Source organism: Cricetulus griseus, chromosome 4, assembly GCF_003668045.3.
Source record: "Cricetulus griseus strain 17A/GY chromosome 4, alternate assembly CriGri-PICRH-1.0, whole genome shotgun sequence".
Lineage (NCBI taxonomy): Eukaryota > Metazoa > Chordata > Mammalia > Rodentia > Cricetidae > Cricetulus > Cricetulus griseus.
This window is the reverse complement of record NC_048597.1, coordinates 7,318,042-7,342,279: the sequence shown is the minus strand read 5'-3', so window position 1 is coordinate 7,342,279 and position 24,238 is coordinate 7,318,042. Positions and strand designations below refer to the sequence as shown.

At 48.0% G+C, this 24,238-nt stretch overlaps 1 protein-coding gene and 1 long non-coding RNA gene across 4 annotated transcripts in view; one reads left to right on the top strand and one right to left on the bottom strand.

Moving 5' to 3' along the window:
- Positions 1-3,178: 3,178 nt before the first annotated feature.
- On the bottom strand, positions 3,179-20,360 carry LOC107978629. 3 transcript variants are annotated; one of them, XR_004769833.1, is made up of 3 exons: positions 20,003-20,360; positions 4,799-5,027; positions 3,179-3,592 (listed from the first exon to the last, which is right to left on the bottom strand). It is a non-coding gene; the product is annotated as an uncharacterized LOC107978629 (long non-coding RNA). The 3 variants fall into 3 exon arrangements; XR_003485312.2 differs by having other exon boundaries at positions 3,179-3,589; positions 20,003-20,358; XR_004769834.1 differs by lacking the exon at positions 20,003-20,360 and adding an exon at positions 19,544-19,746.
- The window catches only part of Hunk (hormonally up-regulated Neu-associated kinase), a 107,855-nt gene continuing 102,850 nt past the window's right edge, over positions 19,234-24,238 (top strand). The window contains exon 1 of the mRNA XM_027415569.2: positions 19,234-19,553. Within this exon, the coding sequence (XP_027271370.1) occupies positions 19,293-19,553 (261 nt within the window). The 5' untranslated portion in view covers positions 19,234-19,292. The remainder of the gene's footprint in view (positions 19,554-24,238) is intronic.

Here is a 24,238-nt window from a genome sequence, read left to right as displayed (position 1 = left end):
CTCACACACACACAGATACACACACACAGATACACACAGATATACACACACAGGCACACACTCACACAGATACACACACAGACACACACACACATGCGCACGCATGAAGAAAGAAGAGGAAGAGGAGGAGGACCGGGTGGTTGTGGCAGCGATGGTGGTGGCGAGTCTGGCTCCCACACTTGGCATGTGTCTGCCCTTCCTCCTACCATGGACGACACAGCTCAAAGCCTTGCAGCAGTTGTAGTTCCCTGATCTTGGAATTCCCACTCTCCAAACCATGATCTAAAGACATTCATAACTATTATGAATTCTGTTCTATCAGCGGAGATTGGGCTAAATGACTCATGTCCACTATGCTGCTTCTGTGGCTCCACTGAGTGTGTTTTCAGCTCAGGGACTCAGTCAGGAACATCTCCCGTCCTTGGCAGGGGGTGGGGAGACAGACAGCGTGAACCTTACATGGGCTCTTACAGTTTCTGTCTGGAACTTACAGGTGTCTGCTATTGACTTCCCATTGGATAAACAAAGCAAGTGGCTTTCCCTTATGTCACTGCCACACGGACATATAATCTTTCCAGAGGGACTGGCAGCAAATATTTGGGAATGATAATATAAATACCAAAGTACTGAGTAAATATTTGCTGATTGAATGTTTCCATGCAGTAAATAATCACGTCCCAATCTATGATCAGGTTGTAACCTCACAAACCACACTCTCAGAATCCCACCATCACCAAGTGCTAAAATAAGCTTGGAATAATCTCAGATCTTTATTGTCACGTCTAAGTGACAACTCTCCACCACTGGGTGGGGACACCCTCAACCTCCATTTTCCAATTTCAAAAGTCTGCCTGTTGAAATGCATAAGAAAACATCAGAAAGAGAAAGGTCTGGATTACAAAGAAATTCACATCAGCAGAAAGTCAGGCTGTAACTCCCCCAGGACTGGAAGAGCTTAGTTCCAGCGCCAGGCTGCAGGGAACAGGGCTTTAAGAGTAATCTGGAGCCATCCTATGTAAAACAAATTCGAGGCCAGCAGGAAGCCTCAAAGGGGGCTGCAGAGTAGGAAGGAATGAAATGGATTCCAGACTGCCTGAGGATTTTCTTGATTGAAACAAGACCAACTTACAGAACCAAGCTCTCGGTGAGCCCTTAAATCCCCCATTTTCTGAAAGAAAAAGAAAGCATACAGACTTTTTGGAGTAGTTGGGCTACAGAAGGAAGATGGTTTTCTGAAGAAAGAAAAAAGATGTCTAAGCTGTGGACTCTGCAGTGTGAGAGGTGGGAACTCCACACAGGACTCACCTTCACCAAAGGCACGCACTGGTTCTCACAGCTATCTCCTGGACTCTCTCTTTCCTGTCTGTTTCTGTTTGGTTTAGTCTACAGGCTGGGTGGCATCCATAGTTTTTCCTCACCAGGGCTGTATATCTGCCTTGGCTGAACTTCCAAATATCTCTGGAGCTACCTGCAATGGAACTGAGTCTTTACCCTGTTGCTGGTGTTAAGAGCGTTGCCTTTTTCCTTTGCCGTGACAGGTCTTCTTGTGCGTGGCTTTGACTGTGCCACAGGCAGCCAGTGATCAGCCATAGATATGGACATCCTTCTGCAGCCGGTCACAGGACAGCAGTACTCACCCTGAACTACTGCCTTTCTAGACCCTGTTGTCACACCCCAAGATGAATCAAACGCCAACATGGTTGCACCTGCTGTCACAGTCCTCCCGTCCACCACGGGTGACCTTCTGCAGCCGAGTCATTATTTGTGACAATGTCTGTCACTGCTCAGCCTTCCGATCAGATCTTCCTTTGCCCACCAGAGTGTAGATGACTCAGCTGAAGGTAAAACATTCCCAGATCTCTCTCCCTGTGTCAATGGCATGTAAGCCTCTGGCTCTCTCCAAGGGGCAGACACTGAGATGTGACAAGGCACACAGAGATTTTACTATGTAATGTGACTGAGAGAAAACGGAAAGAGGCCTGAAAAGGTGGGAGAGATAATGGGAGAATTACCAGTACGGAGTCAGGTAAACATATAAGGGTATTTATTAGGGAGATGCCTTACTTACAGAGCAACCTAGCCAGCAGGCAGGGCACGGAGTAAGTACAGCAAGCTGAGGATGAAAAGGAAGAAAGGGCTTCCATGTGCTCGCCCCTCACTCTTAAACCTTCCCCACGGCACCCTGACCATGCCCTCGAAGGTGTGGTCAGGCATGCCTGTAGCCAGCCCCTAGCAGGTGTGGCGATGGTGTCCCCTACAGAGAGATGTCCGGAGGATGGGTGGAACTGTTCTTGACTAGTGTGCAGTACTCAGGATGGCTCTTCAAAGACGCCAGGGTATCCCTGGGCCAAGGCTGGCTGCCAGAAGTCTCCTGTTTCTGAGTAGACAACTACAGAATTTGCAAGGACCATGAGAGAGAAACACTGGGGGTTTCTTCTTAGAAAATTATTGGTATTTTCGAGACATCAGTGTCAGATCTTTACTAAACAAGACTCAAGTGACCTTGTGAGTCCAGGACCTTGTGTGAGTCCTGTCAGAGGTTGTGAGACTGACAGACAGTACGAGTCTTAATGGGCTGGAGCTGGGTGTGGGCTGTGTAAGTGCTGCCCTGTGCTGAGTCGTTGCCTGAAGCTACCTGTGGGTAGTGTGACCTCAGTGCCACATATGGATAGATTTCAGAGTCCAGCAGTCAGGCTTGTGGACAATTAGGCTTTCTAAAGTTGGTCTCCAAAGAGCTTTCTCACGGTCCCCAGGCATGGGAAAAATTTTTATGTGTGTGGTTTTTGTTGAGGTTAAATGTTATTCTCTGTTTCATGTTCACATTTTTTTTTTTTTTTTGCTGGTGTGTATAGTGTGTGTGTGTGTGGAGAGAAAAAAGGGAGGTAGGGAGGGAGAGAGAGAGAGAACTGGAAATGCAAACTGCAATAAACGGCAAGGATGCATCTCCTAAAGTTTCCATACTCTCTATTTAAAAGTACCACCAACCGGGGACCAAGTGTTCAAACACATGGCCTGTGGAGGTGTTTTCTCATTCCAACCACAACACTGGGATGACATTTTTTTTTTTTTTTAGATTTTTTTTATTTGAATTAGAAACAAGATTGTTTTACATGTCAATCCCAGTTCCCACTCCCTCCCCTCCTCCCCTGCCACCCCCCCAACTAACACCCTACCTATCTATCACATATCCTTTCTGCTCCCCAGGGAGGATGAGGCCTTGGGGGGGGGAATCATAAGAGTCTATCATATACTTTGGGATAGGGCCTAGGCTCACCCCGTGTGTCTTGGCTCAGAGAGTATGGGATGGCATTCTTGACTCTGTGTTGTCTTGCTCTCAGCTACTGAGGCAGAAGGAGCTGGAGCTGCAGAAACCATTTCTCAGGTGCCCCTTGTCTGAGGCACCAGGTCCCTGGGCTGAGCAGGCTGAAGGCAGGCTGGGTGGAAACGATGACAGGGGTGCTTACACATGGCGTGATTTGAGACACAGACTCGGTGGGGTGGCTGCGGAAGGGATTTCTTCATAGCCAGGTGGGAGAAGCATCTTTTCCAGCCTCCTTTCAGAAGTCACGCCTCGTCATCTCTTCATGCTCTACTGATTAAAATGTCACCTATCCATATTCACGAGGATGGGACATGAACTTCTCAATTCTAATCTCATACTTTGCACAGCCAGTTCCAGGCATGTAACAGGGACTCCACAAATGGAGTCCAGTTGAGTACATGAACATGGTCCCAAGCCCAGCAGGATAAATACTGCAGTTGTTCTATGCTTATCCTTGACCACTGTTTGAATATATCCGCTCTTCTTGAGTGCATACAACATGCTATGTTAATTCTTGTGCTCCACAACATGGCTGTGGGTTGCACATTCCTTGTGTCACTGTACTGTGCTGGTTGGATCTCATAGTGGTGACAACTGCATTCCCTAGTGCCATCCGTTACCCGTGGGGGACACCCTTTCCAAGACTTTCAGTCGATGCCTGAAGTCACAGGTGACACCAGACTCTGCATGTGCTATGCTATTTTAGGGCCCCAGGGTTCGGCTCAGTGGCAGAGCACATGGATAGCGAGCATGAACCCTAAGGGTTCAATGTCAAACACCAATAAGATAAAATATGCTAGTGTCAAAATAGGACAGTTGTTAAAAATTCCCTGTAATGTTATTGGAGAATGGTCGCATTCTAATTTTCTTATGCTCACATACCCTTCTTGTGGCATAAGATGACGCGATACATTCACGCGAGCCACACTGGTGATACGTGGTGGTCAGGCTGCCGCTGACCCTCTGACAGCGTAGGATGACCCGGAGCCATTTTCCACTTAGCATTCTCACACTGTCATGGGCTGTGTGTGACTGACTATCAGAGAGTGAGTGAAACACAGAACAGCGGACCACTTGTTTCCCACCCCCAACCCTTAACATCCACAGTTGGTTGAATCTATGGTTGTAGAACCCATGGCCACAGAAGATTTATATTAGATATTTTTATATAGAATATTTTGGGATAATTAAGATATATTTATTAAAATAGTTTTCCATTTCCTCTTTTTCTTCCTCCTCCCTCCCCCTCCCTTTCTGACTTTATTTCTTGACCAGGGTCTCATGTAGCCTAGGCTGGCCTTGAACTTACTATGTAGCTCAGGCTGTCCTTGAACTCCTGTAAACTCTGGGGTTACATGTGTCACCATGCCTGTCTCATATCCTTTTACTTCCTTTAAAAAAGTTTTAATTAACATGTATCAATCATACAAATAATAGCTCATTCCGTTATTCACAACACATTTTGACTGTACTCACCCAACCTGTCACCCCATCTATGGGTCCTCTTTTCCTCTTCCTCTTCCTCTTCCTCTTCCCAGACAGACAGTTTCCCTTCTACCTTCGTGTTGGTTTGTTTTGTGTTTTGTTTTTTGACGACCCAGTGTGTTTCATCAAGGTTTAGAGTTGTTTACTCCGAGTGTGGCGAGGGCTTGTTTGCAAAAGTGTGGACACTGGTAAGTGGCTACACCCCTGAAGAAAGTGACACCTGTTGAAAAAAAAAAAAAAACCTACAATATCTTTTTTATGTTGTTTCATGGTGTTAGGAATAAAACCAGGGCCTGCTCCTGCTGGGCAAGTCCCTACTACTGAAACCTCTCTAGCCTGCTTTTCATGTTTTAAAAGGAATTCTTTTAAGTATAAATTCCTAGAGCTAAAATTGCTGGGTTAAAAAATGAACACATTTACAAGATTTTATAATACATATATACATATACATATATAAAATCTTGGATATATATCTCACAATATGGTTTCCTCATTTCTAAAGAACCCAAACTGAACATTCTACAGTGTTCTTGTTCTTCTTGTACATCTTGAATTTGACTTATTTTCTCTTTTTAAAAAAAAACAAGCATAACTGTGTTCTTCATTCTAAATATTTACCTTTATGATTTTAGCTTTGTTATAGTTGGTATTTTAATAAAGTCAGTGGTACCACTGAAAAGAAATATCAGAAGGATTTCTAAAAATACCACATCATTGTGAAGGTGTTCAGACTTGAAAATGAAATGTGCCCATAGTAACTGAATCCTGCTGCAAACCAATCCATCTCAGTTTTGAGGAGCAAAGAACACTGCTCGGCAAGAGTCGTGACAGCAATGCATTACCCCTGACTTGCAAGCTTGCTTCAACAAAAACCAAGAGCTCAGAGGTAGACAGAGAGAAAATTCAAGGTTTAGTTTTGAGTCAGTTATAACAAGCCATACACCTTAAAATGTGACAGTGTTCTGTAAGTCTTAATGCTTAAATTTTTTTCTAAATTCTTAATTTTTAAAAAATAATTTTATTTGCTGGGTGTTGGTGGTGCATGCCTTTAATCCCAGCACTCGGGAGGCAGAGGCAGGCGGATCTCTGTGAGTTCGAGGCCAGCCTGGTCTCCAGGGCGAGTGCCAGGATAGGCTCCAAAACTACACAGAGAAACCCTGTCTTGAAAAACCAATAATAATGATAATGATAATAATAATAATGATGATGATGATGATGATGATGATGATGATTTTATTTAAGTGTATGGGTATTTTGTTTGCATGTGTGTCAGTGTTCCACATGCCTGTCCAGTGCTGGTGGTTAGAGGAGGGTGTTGGCTCCCTGGGACTGGAGTTACAGATGGTTGTGAGCCACCATGTAAGTGCTGGGAATTGAATCCATGTCCTCTGGAAGAGCAGCCGGTGCTCTTAACACGAAGCCACCTCTCTGGCCCTTAAGTCTTAGCCTTGTGAAGTGCTATTCTGTCTGCTATAGTTTGACTGTGGTCCAGTGAGTCCCCAGAGATGCACATGACTGGATCTTGACCTCTACTTGTTGCTGGTGTTTTTTTGTCCTGCCAGGTCTCACCACCGCGTTGCCCCAAATGAACACAGAAAATACCATATTAGCTATAAAACTAATATGGTCGATGGCTAGGGCTTCTTACTGGCTAACTCTCTCTTAATTATTAGCCCATAACTACTACTCTATGTATTTCCACATCTACCTGATCATGTGTGATTTTTGTATGGTCAACCTCTCCGTGAATTTGTGTCTTAAATGTTACCTGCTTAAAGTCACATGTTTTGGGTCAGCAAGGTGGCTCAGTGGGTAAAAGTGCTTGTCTCCAAGTCTGTCAGTCTGAGGTCAATTCCTGGAATCTACACGGTGGAAGAGAGAGCCAAACTCCAGCCAGTTGTCTTCTGACTTCCACACGCATGTTGCAGCCTGTGTGCACGCCCCCCCCACACAATAAATATATAAAGTGTAACTAGAAAGTTGCGCATTCTGTATGTGATTTCATAATATCAAATATGTCGTTTGTTTGGTGTGATGTCTAGCTATGTCAACAGTATGAGGTCAATGACCTACAAAACATTTATTTATCTAAGACTGGCACAGGGTTACATACCTGTTGTCATAGCCCACAGGATGCTGAGGCAGGAGGAGCATTAGTTTGAGGCTACCCTAGGCTATATATAAGATTCTGTCTCAGAACTCCAACCGACCAGGGGCTAGAGACTCGGCTCAGTGGTTAGGAGCGCATACTACTCTTGTGTAGGATCTGAGTTTGGTTCTTAGCATAGCATTAGGTAGATCACAATTGGTTGTAACTCTAGCTCCAGAGGAGTCAACGCCCTCTTCTGGACTCCAAGGGCATCTTTGCACATACTCATACACTGGTACACATATACACCAAGATAAATACACCAAGATAAATACAAAAATTAACCAACTAAACAAAACATCCATCATACCTATATATGTCCCCTGTATATGCATAAGTGTGTGTGTGTGTGTGTGTGTGTGTGTGTGTGTGTGTGTGTGTATCTACCCAACTATCATTCTTAGAGCATGACAGTGAAATAAAATGCCAAAGGATCCATGTGGTGATATTTTGTTTGTGATTTAATAAATAAAGCTGGCCTGAAGATCAGAATGCAGAGCTAGCCACTAGTTAGTCATAGAGGCCAGGCAGCAGTGGCGCACACCTTTAATCTCAGCACTCAGGAGGCAGAGGCAGGGGGAGCTCTGTGAGCCACCCTGGGCTGCATGAGATTGATCCAGTCTAAAGGAGAAACAGAGTCAAGGGATGGTGGTCACACTTTTAATCCCAGCACTTGGGAGTCACACACCTTTAATCCCAGCACTAGGGAGGTGGAGACAGGAAAGGACATGGCTGGGTGGAGAGAGGAACACAAGGCAGGAGGAGACACAAGCTCATTCCCTTCAGTCTGAGGATTCATGGAGACAGGATCTTGTCCGCTTTGGTCTGAGGATTTGGTAGAGGTAAAAAGTCTCTCTGGTGGCTGCTCCTTTACATCTCTGATCTTTCAGCATTTTCCTCCATATCTGACTCCGGGTTTTTATTATTAAGACCTATTAGAATTTTCACTACAGGTCCAAGTGATTAGAGTGAAAGCAATTTTTTTAATATCTTTTTTTTTCTTTTGGCAATGTATCAGCAGCAGTAGATTGTTATCCAAGAGCAGAGTTTATCTTCAGTGGCATGGTCATTGTTAGTGACTGTTCGTTACTAATTAATGAACACTTGTGGAATTTAAGCTCCTGTCCTTTCACCATGCCTTTTGTCTGCGCCAGTTAAGTGAGATGTCACTGTGAGGGATCGTGATTAATTCTTGGAGCAGGTATTGAGACAGAGTCCAGGCTGGTCTCTAACGTGTGGTCCTCTTGTCTCAGCCTCCTGAGTGCTGGGATTACTGGTGTGAGCAGCCATGCCTGGCCATGAGGGACTCTTTGAGAGTCTTTCAATATTGTGTCATCTGCAGGTCTGCTTGAGTATGTGACTGTGAGTTTAAACCTTGCCTCTTCATTTCCCCCATTGCTGCCTTGGGGGCATTGTGTATTTGCTGCTATCTGTCTGTGTCATTGGGACCTGAGAGGAAGATGAAAAGTCACACAGGAAGAGCTTCAAGACAAGCTTGAAAAGATGAAATAACTGGCAATTTAAGATCCTTTGAGTCTTCCTCAATAAACACAAAATTTTTCAGATGTGAAATTAGTTCACTGAATAGATATGAGTAATAGTTTTTCCCCTCAGCCCAAACAAATTTCTGTTAGAGATGGAATCTGTTGTCACCAAGGAGGACTTTGTAAGCTTGAATTTGGATTCAAGGACTGCACAGTTAGAACAAGAGGCACTGGCTGGGTGGGATCAGCTAGCCTTCCAGGACTAGTCTAGAAGTGTCTATACTTTTCCTCTTATCTTTTGGGTGCCAGTGTCCCTTGAAAGAGCCTGGTCCCTATCAACGATGGGTGGTACTCATGACTTATGAGGCCAGGAGACAGGGTGTCCAGTCATCTGCCAATACCAGTGATGAATTTCAGATATTTCTACAGGTGTGGCACAAAGGTATAGTCCCACCTCAGTGTTGATGGGTCCCATTTAGGGTCCACAGACAAGACAAGTATTTTTAGGGTATCTGAATTCTTAGTTATAATTTCAGGAAATCTAGCAAGTCAGAACAGCAGAAGGAAAATGGAGAGGGAGTCTTCCATTGTCTCGTTTCACAGATAGGGTGGTCTTTCCTTCTCCATTTTCCTCTTGGGTTGGCCTAAACTGGCTCCTCCCAATCCATTCCCATGGTGTTGTTTTAACTTGGTGCTGGGCTTCCTGCCTTGGACTCCACAGCATCCTCACCTTGGGTGTGAATGCAACACTGGTCACCAAAGTCCTTTGTTGTACATATTTTCTGCTGTATTATTTATCACTTCACTGAAAGATGTCATTCAGAGTTGAATTAAGGCAGATCTCACTGAATTCTTTCATTATAATTTGGTGCAAACCTGGACTCAGCTTCAGTTACACAGTTTTATATCTGCTTGTTTCATTTTAGATGTATACTCCCTGACTGATTTTCTTTTCAATTTGGGTTTGCATTTTGTATATGACATTATTGATCTAGATAGGGTTTATTGTTTGAACATTGCTTGCTGTTCATGTCCATGTCCTTGGGGGACTTATCGTCACTGTTGTAAGCCTAGCTCTCTGCCATGCTTTTCTTTTTCAGGTTAAATTACAGTATCTTTTATATTTCGCTATGTGTAAGTGTGTGTGGGCATGCATGTGTCTGAATGCAGGTGCCCACAGAGTCCAGAAGAGGGCACTGGATCCCCCTGGAGATGACTTTACAAGAAACTGAGAGCACTAATGTGGATGCTGGAAGCCAAACTTGGTCCTCTACAAGAACAGTGTGTGGTCTTAACCACTGAGCCATCTCTCCAGCCCCTCTGCCATGCCTTTCTCTCATACATACTTTTTAAAAACAATTTCTGTGAATGAAGCTCTTTTTGTAAGCGATTTATCCACAAGGACAGAGCCTAATAGAGGTCTTAATACTGTACATTAGAATTAAGCTTTGATGTGACATTTGGGAGAGACACAAACATTCAAAATTTAGCATCAGTGACCTATATTCCACGTGAGGGGCTAGAGGACATTAAGATTGGAAACTAAGCTAATGATCATAATTTGTTCATGGGGCAGTTGCTCTGGTCACCCACCCTTGACTTCCTCAAAGGGTATAAAATGAAATGATATCCTTGCTTGCTTGCCATCTGTCTCACCCCTAGGGATATCATATTCTTTATTGACATAGTTCCCTTCGAGGGAGCCCTAACCGTGCTGCTCAGCTTCTATTGTCATCGCAATGATTTTCCCTGCCTGGTGGTTCAGCACTGCCACCTGGCCTCTGTTAATTCAAGATCCTACTACACACGTAACTATTATATTAGTATTCTCTAGAACAGCAGTTCTCAACCTGGGGGTCGAACGACCCTTTCATAGGGGTCACATACTAGGTATTTTACATTACATTATTCATAATAGCAGCAAAATTACAGTTATGAAGTAGCAATAAAAATAATTTTATGCTTGGGGGCCAGCACAAGATGAGGAACTGTTGAGAATCACTGAGAATCACTGCTCTAGAGGAACAGAACTGCTGGAATGAATATATATATATAAAGGAGATTTATTAGAATAGCTTACAGGCTGTAGCCGTTTGAAAGAAAATGGCCCCCAAAGGGAGTGGCACTATTTGGAGGTGTGGCTTTCTTGAAGTAGGTGTGGCCTTGTTGGAAGAAGCGAGTGTGAGTCTCTGTGGAGGTGGGCCTTGAGGCCTCACGTATGCTGGAGCCACGCCCAGGGTCTGAGTTCACTTCCTGTTGTTTGCTCAAGGTGTAGAATTCTCAGCCACCTCACCACACGTCTATCTGCCTACACATCACCATGTCCCACTGTGAAGACAACAGACTGAACCTCTGAACTGTAAGCCACCCAATTAAATGTTTTCCTTTGTAAGAGTTGCTGTGGTCATGGTGTCTCTTCACTGCAATAGAAACCCTAACTATGACACAGGCTGTGGCTGTCTACCAATGGCAAGTCCCACAGTGGCTGTCTACCAATGGAAAGTCCAAGAACCCTGTAGTTGTTCAGTCCACCCGTCTCAGCTGGTCTTCGGTTTATGCCAGAATCCTGAAGAAGTAGTTTCTAATGCTAGTGAAGGACTGGACTTACCAGCAAGAGTGAGAGCAAGCAGAGAGAGAGAGAGAGAGAGAGAGAGAGTCCCTCCTCCGTGTCCTTTATAGGTGCCAGTGGAAGGGAAGGCACGGTCAGATTAAAGGTGTGTCTTCTCACCTCAGAAGGCCAGATTAAAGTGAGACTTCCCACTTCAAATGATTTGAATGAAATAAAACAGAATAAAATGACAAACACCCCTCATAGGTGCACCCAGCCACTTGGGTTTAGTTAATTCCAGATGTAATCAAGTTGACAGCCAAGAAAAACCATGACAAGTATCAAGGGACCCGACTCTGCAATGATGTCTCTCTCCTGCTGCAGCTCCTGGAAGGTCAGTGCTGAGCTAGTTCATTGTCAGATAGACAGACAGACAGCTGGATTGATCCCACTCTCACCATCATGTCCCTCAGTTTCTGAGCAGGCCCGAGGGACCAACCCAGCTTCATAAACAGCCACCCAACCTCATGGCTGCCCCTGGGGCTTTGCCTTAGCTCACACCTGTGGCTATCCGTAGAAGGGATTAGCAATAACCCATTGGTGGGAGGAGAAGCATAAACTTGCCTCTTGGATGGTGTGCGAAGGTACAAGTCACAGACAGACAGTGAGTGGATTGTAGCTGCCTTCGGGGAGGCCTTGGGGTCAGCAGTGGAGCCTTGGTGGGCACAGTTGCAGCTTGTACCTGCTCATCTCCCTGTGAAGAGAGAGGGTCCATCTCCTCTCCTCGCCATTTATTGATGAATCTGTCATGTGGCTCTCTGTTGATTAATCTACTAGGCAGTGATTGAGGAATCACTTGTTTCTTTACTGTTATCTATACATCACCTAGTTTGTTTTTATGTAGTCATGTCTGTTTGCTTACCATCCATTAGTCATCCTCTAACTACTTATTATCTAACCTTTTTTCTTTCTTATTTATTTATTTATTTATTATGTATACAACATTCTGCTTCCATGTATATCTGCACATCAAAAGAGGGCACCAGATCTCATAAGGGATGGTTGTGAGCCACTATGTGGTTGCTGGGAATTGAACTCAAGACCTTTGGAAGAGCAGTGGTGCTCTTAACCTCTGAGCCATCTCTCCAGCCCATCTATCCCTTTTTTTGAGACGTAGTCTCACGCATGTAGCTCAGGCTGGCCTGGCACTCACTATGGAGTTTAATTTGGCCTTGAACTACTAGCAATCTTCTTGCCTTAACCCGAGTACTGGGATAGGTGTGCTACATGCCCGCCTCACCTATTTGCCTAGCTCTCCGTGGACCACTGAGTTTTATCTACATATCATTTATCATCACCATCACCATCATTATCAATGTATCTATTTACATGGCATCTATTAATTGCTTTTTCAATCATTTACCTATTTTTTTTGTGTATTTTCTGTCTGTGTAGTCTACCTACTGGTTGACCTAGCTACTGATCTATCACCTTCAATCTTTCTATATAGAGATTACTTGGCAGTAATAAAGGCTTCAAAAGAGACAAACTGGAAGGTCAGGGTCCAGGAGGCAGGAGTAGAGGCTTGTGGGTAGGCTGGGGTAGTGAGCACAAGGCGTGAGGATGTCTCTACCCCAGGATGCTTCCAGAGGCTTCCATGGAAGAGGAGCTGACAACCATGTCTTTAAAACTCTCGATTTACTGTGCGTTTATCGTTTTCTGACTTACATCTTCAGTGACTGTGATATAAAACTGCTGTGCTAAGAACAATAACAACACACAGACATGTTCATCCCTTTCCAGAAGAAGAAGCTGACCCTCAGAGATGAGACACCACTGTGCGGTCCGGTCCCTTGCTTGGCCTTGCAGCTGTGGAGGGAAAACAGCGGTTCACCAGCAGGGGGCGCCCACCTCTTCTGGTCAGCCCACCTGCCTGCTCTAGGCAGTCAGTCCTTGCCTGGCCATCAGTTTGGCCTCCGGCTGTTGAATCAATGCCACAATGCCTTTCCTCTTCCTGTCTCCATTTGCAGCCACACAGGGTTGTTCATCGTGTGCTCACTAACTCCCCCACACTCTTGCTACTGCAGTCTGTGTCCAGAAACCGACAAGGAAGCACCCAGCCAGGCATGGTCAATAAGCTTGGTACTGAGGTCCTCTTTCCCCACCAGCTATAATCCACACATGCCACTTATCACAGGGGTTAATCTCTGTAGCATGAATATTGATTGTTTTCCCAGTGTGCCCTTGGGATGCGTACAATCTCCAGCAGGACCCCCCACCCCTGCCCAGTTTTCTTGCAATTTCTCCTTTTCTGTCATATTTATTATGGTGAGTTAAAAATTCATCCAACCACCACACATTTGTATTTGCTTTCCTCCCAGGAGTCAGGCTCCATGCACAGCACACTTAACCAAAGTCCCAGCCCTCATGGGGCTATATTTCCTGAAAAGAATACAAGCAATAAGCAAAATAATAAAGCAACTATGTAATTTTCAGTTGGCAATAAGTGCTATGAAAAAAACAAGAAGGAAAGAATCTGGAGGTAGGGGACAGGGCATGGGGGTCTGTTCATACTGTAGAGAAAAGGTCACAGGAAAGGCACAGGATGGTGACATTTGAATCAGGACAAGATGGTGACAGAAAGTCAGCTCTGTGGGTATTTGGGGGAGCATACTCTAAAGAACGGGCAATACAGAGAGTTCTCGGGGGAGTGGCGTTCATGTGCAATCTACTGTGGCTGGATGAGAGACGTGACTCGAGACATGGAAAGATTGTGGGCACCAGGGTGAGAGGCCGACCTCAGGGCCTTGTGAAGGGACACGGAGGACACTGGCATTGATGTGAGCTGGCACGCCACCTCCACCTGAGAAATGCATGCAGGGGGACTGTGCGTGCTGGTGTCTTCCCTGTGAGATGTTAAACGTTATTCCTCCTCAATGCTTCTGTCTGGGTTTCAGATCCGGGAGTCCTGGGTTCCCTGATGGTGGAGATGGAGGATACATTGCTCTTCCTGCCATAGGGCAGAGAGAGGATCCTGAGGACCGAGGCAGGCACAACCATGTAAAAAGGAGAGCTTTCCTAGAGGGGCAGCCATTGGCAATTTGTGTGAAAAATTTGTCACCCCTCTCCCGAATGTCATGAAGCAGTTGTGGGGGTTTGGCTTGGTACCACCATCCACATCCTGTCACATTCTAGGTGCCACGTCCATCCAAAGCCCAGAATCACCCCCTTCTCCCATGTAGATAAGAGTTGAGATGAAGTTTCAGGTTGAGCATCTGCAATGTGCCAGGCATATGGGTGCAAGGAGTGATGAATTGGTAGAATCTGAGTCCCATTAAAAAAGAGAGAGAGATTTATTTATTTTATGTGTGTCTGCTTGTCTGTGAGTGTGCACCACATGTGTGCAGTGCCTAAGGAAGCCAGAAGAGGGCATCAGATAGACCTGAAATTGGAGTCACAGATTGTTGTGAGACATTCATACGGATGCTGGGAACTGAACTTGGTTTCTTTAGAAGGCCAACTGGTGCTCTTAACCACTTAGCCGTGCCTCTAGCCTCCGACTCCCATTATGAAGAGAGAGTTTTGGCTTGGTGTAGAAGCAAAGGACCCCAGTTAGGAGGTGAGAAATTTTGGTGATTGGAATAGGGAGATGGGGAGAGTCCCAGGTGGTCCCAGGTGGGCACAGGTGGTCCCAGGTGGGCACAGGTGGTCCCAGGTGGGTCCTGGTTTGAGGCAGAGACTAAAGGATTGTCTGATAGAATAGATTCAAGGGTGTTGGAGAGAGGAAGCAAAGGATGGCTGCTTGATGTTGAACTTGGGTGAAGCCCAAGAGAAGAGAAGGGAGAGGTGTGGGTCATGGTGCCAGATGAAGCCTGAGGTCCCCTCAGACAGCCTGGTGAGAGGAAGAAGTCAGCCCATGGGACTTGAAAAGAGGGAAGAGGTCCAACCTGGAGGCCATGTCCTTACGCATGCCTTCATTATTTCAAGGAGAGGGATTTGTAGGTTTGGGACATTCTGGACTGAATTTTCTTGGTATGTGTGGTGGTCTGAACGAGAACGGTTCCCATAGGCTCACATATTTGAATGCTTGTTCTGCAGTGGGTGGAACTATTTGGGAAGGATTAGGAGGTGTGGCCTTGTTGAGGAGGCGTGTCACTGGGTATGGGATTGAGATATTAAAAGCCCAACCCATGCCTAGTTAGCCTCTCTCTGCCCCGAGGTTGTTGTCTCAAAGTGTGGGCGCTTAGCTACTGCCCCAGTGATGCCTGCCTGCTGCCACGCTCACCGCCATCATGATCTTAGACCCTATTCCCCTCTAAAACAAGAAGCCCCAAATTAAATGCTTTCTTTTATAAGTTGCCTTGGTCATGATGTCTCTCCACAGCAATAGAAAAGTCGTCAAGACCCATGAAAGAGGGAGCGAAAATAGACACATTTATAATATGCCAGTGACTGAGCTAAACCCTGCTCTACATATTAAGGAAACTGAGTCAGAGCCGTGAATTGTCGCTATTCCCTATTGAGAAGTCATTGTTGTGGGAGACCAGCAATGCAAGGCTGCCCAGGCACACCAATCTTAGGAACTTATGACTTAGGAACCCCTTTACTCCTCAGCCACTGTACTGAGCACAGTCAACAGCCGGCTGTGTGACAGGACTCACAATGGCCATGAACTCAGGGGACACGGTTCAGATCTAGAGTCTGCTATTTACCGCTTGCTCTGCGTTGCAGTGAACAGATAATGGATACACTGATATTTCAGGACGCCTTCCAAACATCTTCTCTCCACGTCTCCTGCCTTCGCTCTGCTGTTTCTTCTCCAGCTACCACGCCACCCCTGCCAGCCTTACCCTTCCTAGCCGGCTCTCATTTCCTGGCAGTGCCAGGGTGATTATTTCTAATTGTCTTTGACTGCTTGCAGCTGGGCCCTGTAGCTGGCATGCTGTGGGAGCATGCAAGCAGTCTCTCGGCCATATGGAAGGAGGAGAAGGGGATGAGGAAGAGCAGGAAGCAAGCATCTGGCGGGAGTCAGCCGAAACAGCCTTTCCAGGCTGCCATCCCCCCACCCCCAAACCGCTTGCGAACGATGGTGCTTTTGAAAGGGTTAGCTCCTCCAGCCTGAGAATGGGAAACTATTGGCAACGATGTAACAATTAATAACTTTAGAAAGTCATTTGTAACGTCCAAAGCAAGAAAATGTCCCTGGATATCCAGTAACTGAACAAAAACTCTTTAGACAAGTCTGTAGCTCGGACACAGTGCAGGGCACTGTAGGGCAAAATACAAACCCAGCAGACACAGCCCCTGTCCACTGGCTCTAAAAAAAGAAGGACATCCAATAAGCAATATGGAAGACTTCTAGAAGATGGATGTGAAGCTGAATGGTACCCAGTGGGAGGAGCAGAAGGGCCAGCCCCTTACAGCAGCTCTTCATTGGCTGGGAAGGGCTTCTGCTAAGAGAACACCTCTGATGGGTGAAAGTGGGTCAGAAGCCGCAGTTTGGAAGTAAGCAAGGAATAAATGAAAGTGGGAAGTTAGGAAAGCTAAGCTGAATGAAGACAGACAACTGGTTTTTTTTTAAAAAAATACTTTAAATTATGCATGCATGCATGTATGTATGTATGATTGTATGAATGTATGTATGTATATATGTGTGTGGGGGAGCATGTGCACTGAGGCCAGGTGCCCCTGCAGGCTAGAAGAAGGCACAGGATCCCCTGCAGCTGGAGTTACAGGTGGTTGTGAGCTGGTCAATGTGCATGTTGGGAGCCAATCTCTGGACTTCTGGAAGAGCAACGCAGGCTCTTAACCATGGAGTCATCTCTGCAGTTCAAAGACAGCTAACCTGTAACAGCCAGAGGAACCCTACAAGTTCAGGGGCTTAGTAGAGGCTCTTCAATGATGTGTGACAGCCACGTATTTCCATACCTGGTGTGAGGGTGAGGCAGTGTTTTGTGTGCTCATTTGTCTTATGAAGTGAATTCTGGAGTCATTCCTTATTGAGCAAAGCCACTTCAGATAGCAGGAACTGTAGTTCAAAAACAAGTTACTAAACCCAGGCATGGGTGGGATTTGAACTTCTCTTTGGCATCCTTCCCAGCCAATAGAATTAGCAGTGAGCTTGGATCAGACCCAGGCAGCAGGCTTGAAGAAGATTTAATGGGCCTGTATTTTCTCTCTTCTTCAGCCCTTTCCTGACCTCTACTCTGGGAGGGTATAATCAAAACATTAAAAGGAAAGAAAGTCTCTATTTCATCATAAGTGACTTCCACCACTTGTGAAGTGGTTCCCCCATAAATGATGAGTACTGTCTGGGATTTGCCTTAAACTGCAACAAACAAATCTCTAAATTTTCATAAAGAGCTAATTTCCTAAAATTAAATTAACGCAACATTGGGAAACTTTAAATCCTTTCCTGATGGGAGATTCACCCCAAAGTGGGCTTCATTCTCCCCACACATTGGGCCAGCATCCCCTCTCTCTCCACCCCCTGCCCTCTTAAAATTAAATTACTGAATTAGAAACATGAAAGCGATTGGACGAGCCCTGCAGAACTGCAGGAGCTAAGAAGTCCCTTAAGTACAGTAAGAAAGCAGTGGAAAGCTTGTCTTTAATGTGGGAAACACAGAGCAACAGACCCCAGCCGAAGACAAGCGCTAGACTGGGTGGTGGTAGCAAGGGAGGAGAAAGACAGCATAGCATGTAGGTGGTTCAAACATCTGATGCTTAGACTTGAAAACGGGTATTTTCCGGGTTATTTTTCAGATAGGCCGGGGAACCCCCACTGGAATGGTGACAGCTGTATCCCCTCCCCCATCCCAGAGCATTAATTTGGGTCGATGATGTCATACCTGTTTACTGCGGTGTAAACAATGAAATGAACTTTGTTAGGACCGAATCCTCCCGTTGAGCTCAGATGATGTGTGATCAGAGGTTAAATTATTTGCATTAGACACGGCCACCTCAACAGGTCGTATTTTGGAAAGGCCTGTCTGCATCCTTTTGTGTGTGTGTGTGCGCGCCCCTCATTTCGGCTCAGGAAGACGTTGGGGACCCTGGATAGGTAGGTGTCTCAGAACAGATGTAATTGTTTATGTGAGATCAGTACAGTCACAGAGTCTGAAGAACAAAAGCATACAGGAGCGGCAGGGCTCCGGTCCGGATCACCCTGCAAACACCGACATCAGCGCTATGGAAAGCGGAGAGGGTGCAAACGTACACGCACAGGCAGCAAACGCCCTGGTTCCTACGCTGCCGCCACTACTATTAACTGTGGCGGCTGCTTCTTCACCAAGCCAGCAATCTGATCTGTGTGCGCGCCCGGACACACAGCCTGCAACTCACCCACCCACCCATCCATCCATCCATCCATCCATCCATCCATCCATCCATCCATCCATCCATCCATCCATCCATCCATCCATCCATCGTCCAGGGTCCCTACTGTGTGTCAGTCTCTGGGCTGGGTACGCAACCCTCCTACAATCCAGAGCTCTTCTTTCTCTTTCCCCTACCCCTGGCGGGTGCTGCTAGCGCGCAAATCCGCTCCCGAAAGGTCCAGAAAAGCTCAAGCCCAGAACCAGTGCTATCCGGGCCGCTGGAGCCAGCATGTCTTGGGCAGCCCGGGAGCGCGCGTCTCCGCGGCCGCGCGGGGTCCCCCTGTCTGGCGCTCAGGTGGCTTCACCGCCCACTCCGCCGCTCCCTTCCCCTCCCCTCTCCAGGAAGGGTCGAGTTGGGCTGTTGCGCGCGGGGAAGGAAGGAGGGGCTACGAGGGATTTGAAAGTGCTCAGGCAGCCGAGTGGAGCTCGCGTCTGTGCCCGCCGCCCGCGAGCGGATTAAATTTCTGCAAATTCAAACTGAATGAGGCTTTCTTCTGCTGCCTTCCAGAGGGCGCCTGCAGCCCGCCGCGCGCTCCTCTCCGGCGGGAGCGGCCCCAGGGCGCACCGCTGACGACCCGGCGGGCTAGAGGGCGGCGACGCCTGGGCTGGGGGGGACCCCGCCACCCGACCTCGCTCCTCTCGGAGCAGCAGCCGCCCCCCCCCCAGCGCTCGAGCAGGACACCCGACGGGACTGTGGACGCGATCTGGGCGACCGATCCTCCGAGGAGGAACTTCTCGGGGGCGGTCCCCGGTCGCCCCGTCGCCAGCTATTGTCTGCGCGCCGCGCTCGCACGGAGGCGCGGGGGCGTGAGCGCGGAGACCCCGGCCGGGCGGGGCCGGGCCCAGGGCGGCGGCAGGAGGAGCCGGGGCAGCCCGGGGGAGCCGGAGGAGGAGCGGCTGCGAGCGCGGGAGGCGAGCAGGAGCGATGCCCGCAGCGGCGGGGGACGGGCTCCTGGGCGAGCCGGCGGCGCCCGGGGGCGACGGGGCCACGGAGGACGCAGCCAGGCCGGCGGCGGCCTGCGAGGGAAGTTTCCTGCCCGCCTGGGTGAGCGGCGTGTCCCGCGAGCGGCTCCGGGACTTCCAGCACCACAAGCGCGTGGGCAACTACCTCATCGGCAGCAGGAAGCTGGGCGAGGGCTCCTTCGCCAAGGTGCGCGAGGGGCTGCACGTGCTCACCGGAGAGAAGGTGAGCCGGGGCGCGGGGGCCTGGCGGGAAGACCTGGGAGCACTGTCCCGCGAGCACTCTGCCTGGCTCTCCAGCCCGGTGTGGCTAGACTCACTCTCAGGCTTTCGCAGTGGGCCACCAGGCATCCACTGATGGGTGATGGGGCCGCGGGTTCGTGGAGTGGGGGACCCGGACAGATAGCTGTACCCGCGAAACTACCCCGCACTGCCTTTCTGTTTTGTTTTGGAAGGGTGCCGCCTGGCGGACGCCCGAGAAGGGGCCGGGGCGGGCACAGAGGTGGCCTTGGGGCGGCGGCGGGGTGGTGGTGGTGGGGGTCCTGCTGTCTCTGACCGAAGGGGCGATGGAACTAGACCTAGACCGGTGTGTGTGTGGGGGTGTGTGGGGGGGTCAGCCTTGCTTCAGGAATGTGAGGCGGGAGAGCAGGGTAACCAGCTTCTGGGATTGCTTACAGTTTCATCCCTCCTGGGCTCTGGTGAGGACATGGAGGAGAGTTGAGGCCCTGGAAGCCACCCTCTTCACCCGCGTGGGCTGGGGCAGCTGTCGAGTTGCAGTAAAGACCCTGCTTTTGGCAGGTGCAGGACTACACAGCTAGGCCTCGGACTTCAGAGATTTGGAGATACCTTTTTTTATCTTTCTAGAGGGGGGTAAAGGAAAGGAGCCCCTCCCCCAGGCCTGGAGTGACACTACTTCGACCTAATTAGAAGTCAGAGGGTGTGAACTCTTGCCAGGCCCGGTGTGGGCAGATCTCAGGTGTAACTTAGATTTGTGAGAAGAAACCTAAGAGGCTGACTTACTTTTGAGGCTGGGTGGCCCCAAACAGGGAATTGCTCGGGGCTGCAGAGCTAGTATCCTCACGTGGACACAGTACTCCAACACTTCCCCCAGGCTACGGGGGGGGGGGGCGAGGAGGAGAGCTCAGAGGGTCCTAGCAGCAATAGCCCAAGGGCCAAACCCTTGTGCCTGCTGCTCCAAGTCTCCCGCCCAGTGTAGTAGTTTGTGTCAGTGATAAATTCTAAGAACTCTGGTGACAGGGCCAAGCTGCTGCTCTTGATTTTGTTGGCCTCCTGATACTTTGTTTCCCTTCTGGTCTCTGTTGTCCTGGAGACCCCTACGTCTGAGCACTGGGCGCCATCATTCTTAGAAATGGTCCTCTTTTTCTGTAGCTGTCCCAAGCGGGGTGCCCCTTTACACTGGGCAAGCAGGGCTAAACCGAGTCATTTTCAAAAGTGCCTCTTGGCGGAATTTCCAAGCAGAAAGCAAGAGTTCAGTATGCACTCACTTTATCTCTTCAGAGAACAAACTCTTCAGACCCGGCGCAGTCATCCTAATGGGAGTAAGCAAAAGTTTATTCACTCTTTGGTGTGCGGTGGGCTGCCTGCCTCATACACCAAGAGGTCCATTCAGGGTGCTGGGTTGCTGGGTGTTTCCTAACCTATAGGATTCAGCCTGGCCATGGGCATCACCTCCTTAAAGAGGTGAGATCTTCCTGCTAGCCCCACAGTGTCTCCCTTTCTCCTGTCCTGTTGCTCCCAGTTCCTTAGAGGCTCTGGCCATGTTGGGCTGGACCTCAGCACTTCACTGGTGCGGTTTTGCCCCATGGCATAACACTTTTGGCCTTGCCTGGACTTCCTGGGGATGCCTTCAAAGTTGAGCCCTCTTCCCCTGCCCACCAACCCCCAGGGCTTCCCTCCCGGTCTCCTTTGCTACTCCTGCCCAATGAGGAGCCCTTGGAATAGAAAGAATTTCTGCCCCGTGGGGTCCAGAAGAAGAGTCCCATTCCTCCTGTCTTTGTGATGGCTCAATTCATGTTTGCAATGAGGAGATGCTTGTTAGATGTAAAATTATTTCCCTGGCCCAATTGATCTGGTCTGGTTAGAAACTCTGGTCCAATCCTGGATGGATTGGCAGAGGCCAGGGAGGAAGGCTTGTATTGCAAACCTTGGTCTTTCCTGCTGTGCTTTTCTCTAGCCAGAAGAACCCCAGCTCCAGGGGACAACAGAGCACCAGGAGGGACCCTGGGTTTAGTCCTTTCAGTTGTGAACTTTAAAGAAACAGTGGTGTCATTCATAGCTTTTATCTCCCTAACCCTACACCTTTAGTGCTCAGCTAGTAGATGTGGGCTTTAGTAGATTATAGAGTTGAGAAAGAGGGGGTAGGAGGAGAGGGAGAGAGAGAAATATTAGTGAGTTAATGAGTCCCCAGCTCTCCTTTGTTTTGGGTTTTGCCTTATTAAGCAAAACTAAAGGAAAAGTGAAGGCAACCTCAAGCTATCTGCAAACTAAACAGCAGGTCCAGAAGGGAAGCAGATGAAGGTGGAAGCCTGCCCTTAGCCTGCCCGCCCCATTACACCTTTCTTGGGATACATACTGTTAGCTAAAGCCTTTCACTGTTTCATTTTTAGTGAGTATAGGTTTTCTTTTTCAAAATGCAGTGATGACTACTGCCGTGAGACCTACGTGTAGAAGGCTACAGAGGTAGCTTGTCCTGAGAAATGGGTGCACGGACCAGGTGATGGAGGGTAGATGAGGGCACACCATCTCAAATCCCGTCTGTGTCAGAGCATCTCTTATCAAGGCATGTGTTTTGTTTTGGTTGATGTGTGGCCAAATCTAGACTCTTGCTAGCTGAAGGCATTTGAAGGAGTGTGGGTGGTGGTGAGTGTGTGTTTTTGATAAGGTACACATTTCCAGCATGCTTTGGATAAAATCCTCCAGGGTCTGCCGGGCATTCCTGGCTTAGTCCAGATGACAAACAAGTTCCCTTTTCCCCACTTTCAGTTTGGGCTCAGCCTTAGCTCATCAAGAGGCTCCTTTTGCCACTGCTGCCTGCAGGGCAGGGCAGTGTTTTTACCTCAGTGGCCTCTGTAAAGTTGTCTGGGAGTAATCTGACTCTAGATGGCCCCTTTACAGCTGAATACAAAGGGTGGCTTAGGGCTGAGACCTAATTTTGCTATCCTTTAGCGTTCACTGAAGACAGGCCTGGTCCATGTGGCTTTATAAACATAAATATTCACTTGGTCATGTGAGACTCCTAATTATTATCTTCTCAGTCATGGCTGCAGTGATGCTTGGACCAGGAGTCATCTGTTAGATTCTGAAAAGCATCACTCACTGTGGCTTTGGCACAGAGAATAAGGTTGCTGGGCAGGAGTATAGGCTAGCAACTCGGACAGACTGGGGGAGGCTGGGCTTGTCGCCTCACAGTGGCTCTTGACAGGTAAGGAATACCTGTGTTAGGCCCAGGGGAAGTTACTGTCACATTTTAAAACATGGATAGAACATAGCTGCAATGGCTCCCTGGTACCCCTGTGGTGGAAGAAGAAAAACAACTCCTTAAAGTTGTCCTCTGACCCTCAGACTTCTTCCACAGGCGCACTTTGGTGTATGCCCCTCCCCCCCAGCGAACGTCATAAAGTTAAAAATACTGAAGAACAAAGCAAAGAAACTTGATGGGGCAAAGAAAAAGAGCATCCCGGGCGCAGCTGGCTTAGTAGGCAAACTTACTCAGCAGGGCAAAGAGTGGCGCTGCCTTTACCTCACCTGTGATTAAGAGGCCAAGGACACACTAAACTATCTCAGATAACTGTATTCTAACCTTTGATTTTTAATCTAAAAAGCCCATTTATACATTTCATTAGAGCTATTTTGGGGCTAAAAACAAGGACTGCCTGCTTAGTAAGTTGCAAGTCATCACGCACAGAACACAACGGTACCAGATACCTGGAGTGAAGAAGTTACTAAAAATTACCCTTTAGTATGTTTTGTGGAGCAGGAAATGTGACTAATTTTAGAGGTGGCCTTTTGGCAGATCTGTTTTTAGCAAGTATTTCTGAAACAAACAGGTGCTAAATCCTGGATTTCTTTTTAAGTGCTGGAAAATTTCTGGAGCAATAGCTCTGAGGAACAAGGCCTGCCTGGAGAACTGGAAGTTCAGAAGGGGGTGCAGGGCACCTGCCCTGTCTGTCCTGAGTGATGAGGCAGTGCCTGTAATTTCCTGGATTACAGGTGGTGCGGTTGTGGGCACGTTCTTTTGAACTTCCTGCCTTGCCCCGACTTTTTGAAGTACTTTGGGGGTGATGGAAATTGGCAGGTAGGGCTTGTTTCTTAGTGCTCACTGATACAGGGCCAAAGGACTTCAAAGGGCGTTGTGAGTCAGCATCAGCCTGCATAATGGTACCCACGGGGTGGATCGCACCGTGCATTTTCTCTGCAGGTGTTGAGCCCAGGCTGCACTTACTAATCTGACTTTAGGCATCAATGTCTGCCCTTGCTGGCTATTCCAGGGAAGTGGCAATCATACAGAGCAGTGTTTTTCTTCCCACCAGGGGTGGGGAGTGGCAGCCGCATTCATCTGAAGGGATGGGCAGGTTGGATCAATGACTTGGGCATACAGTGGCATTTGTACTGGAGTTTTCTTGCCCCTATCATTCATGTTAAGTGGGAGACTTTCTGTCTTGCCTAATTGCACCCTAGTCAGTGAGCCCTTTTTTATTGGTTTTTGTTTTCTTAAGATAGGGTCTCACAGGCTGGCCTCAAAACTTGCTATGTCATCGGGAAAAGTGATGTGGAGCTGCCTGTTCCTCCTGCCTCCCCTCTAGAGTACTGGGATGATGGGTGTCTGCCATCATGCCCAGTTTATTCAGCGATGGGGATTGTCTTAGCTACTGTTCCATTGCTGTGAGGAGA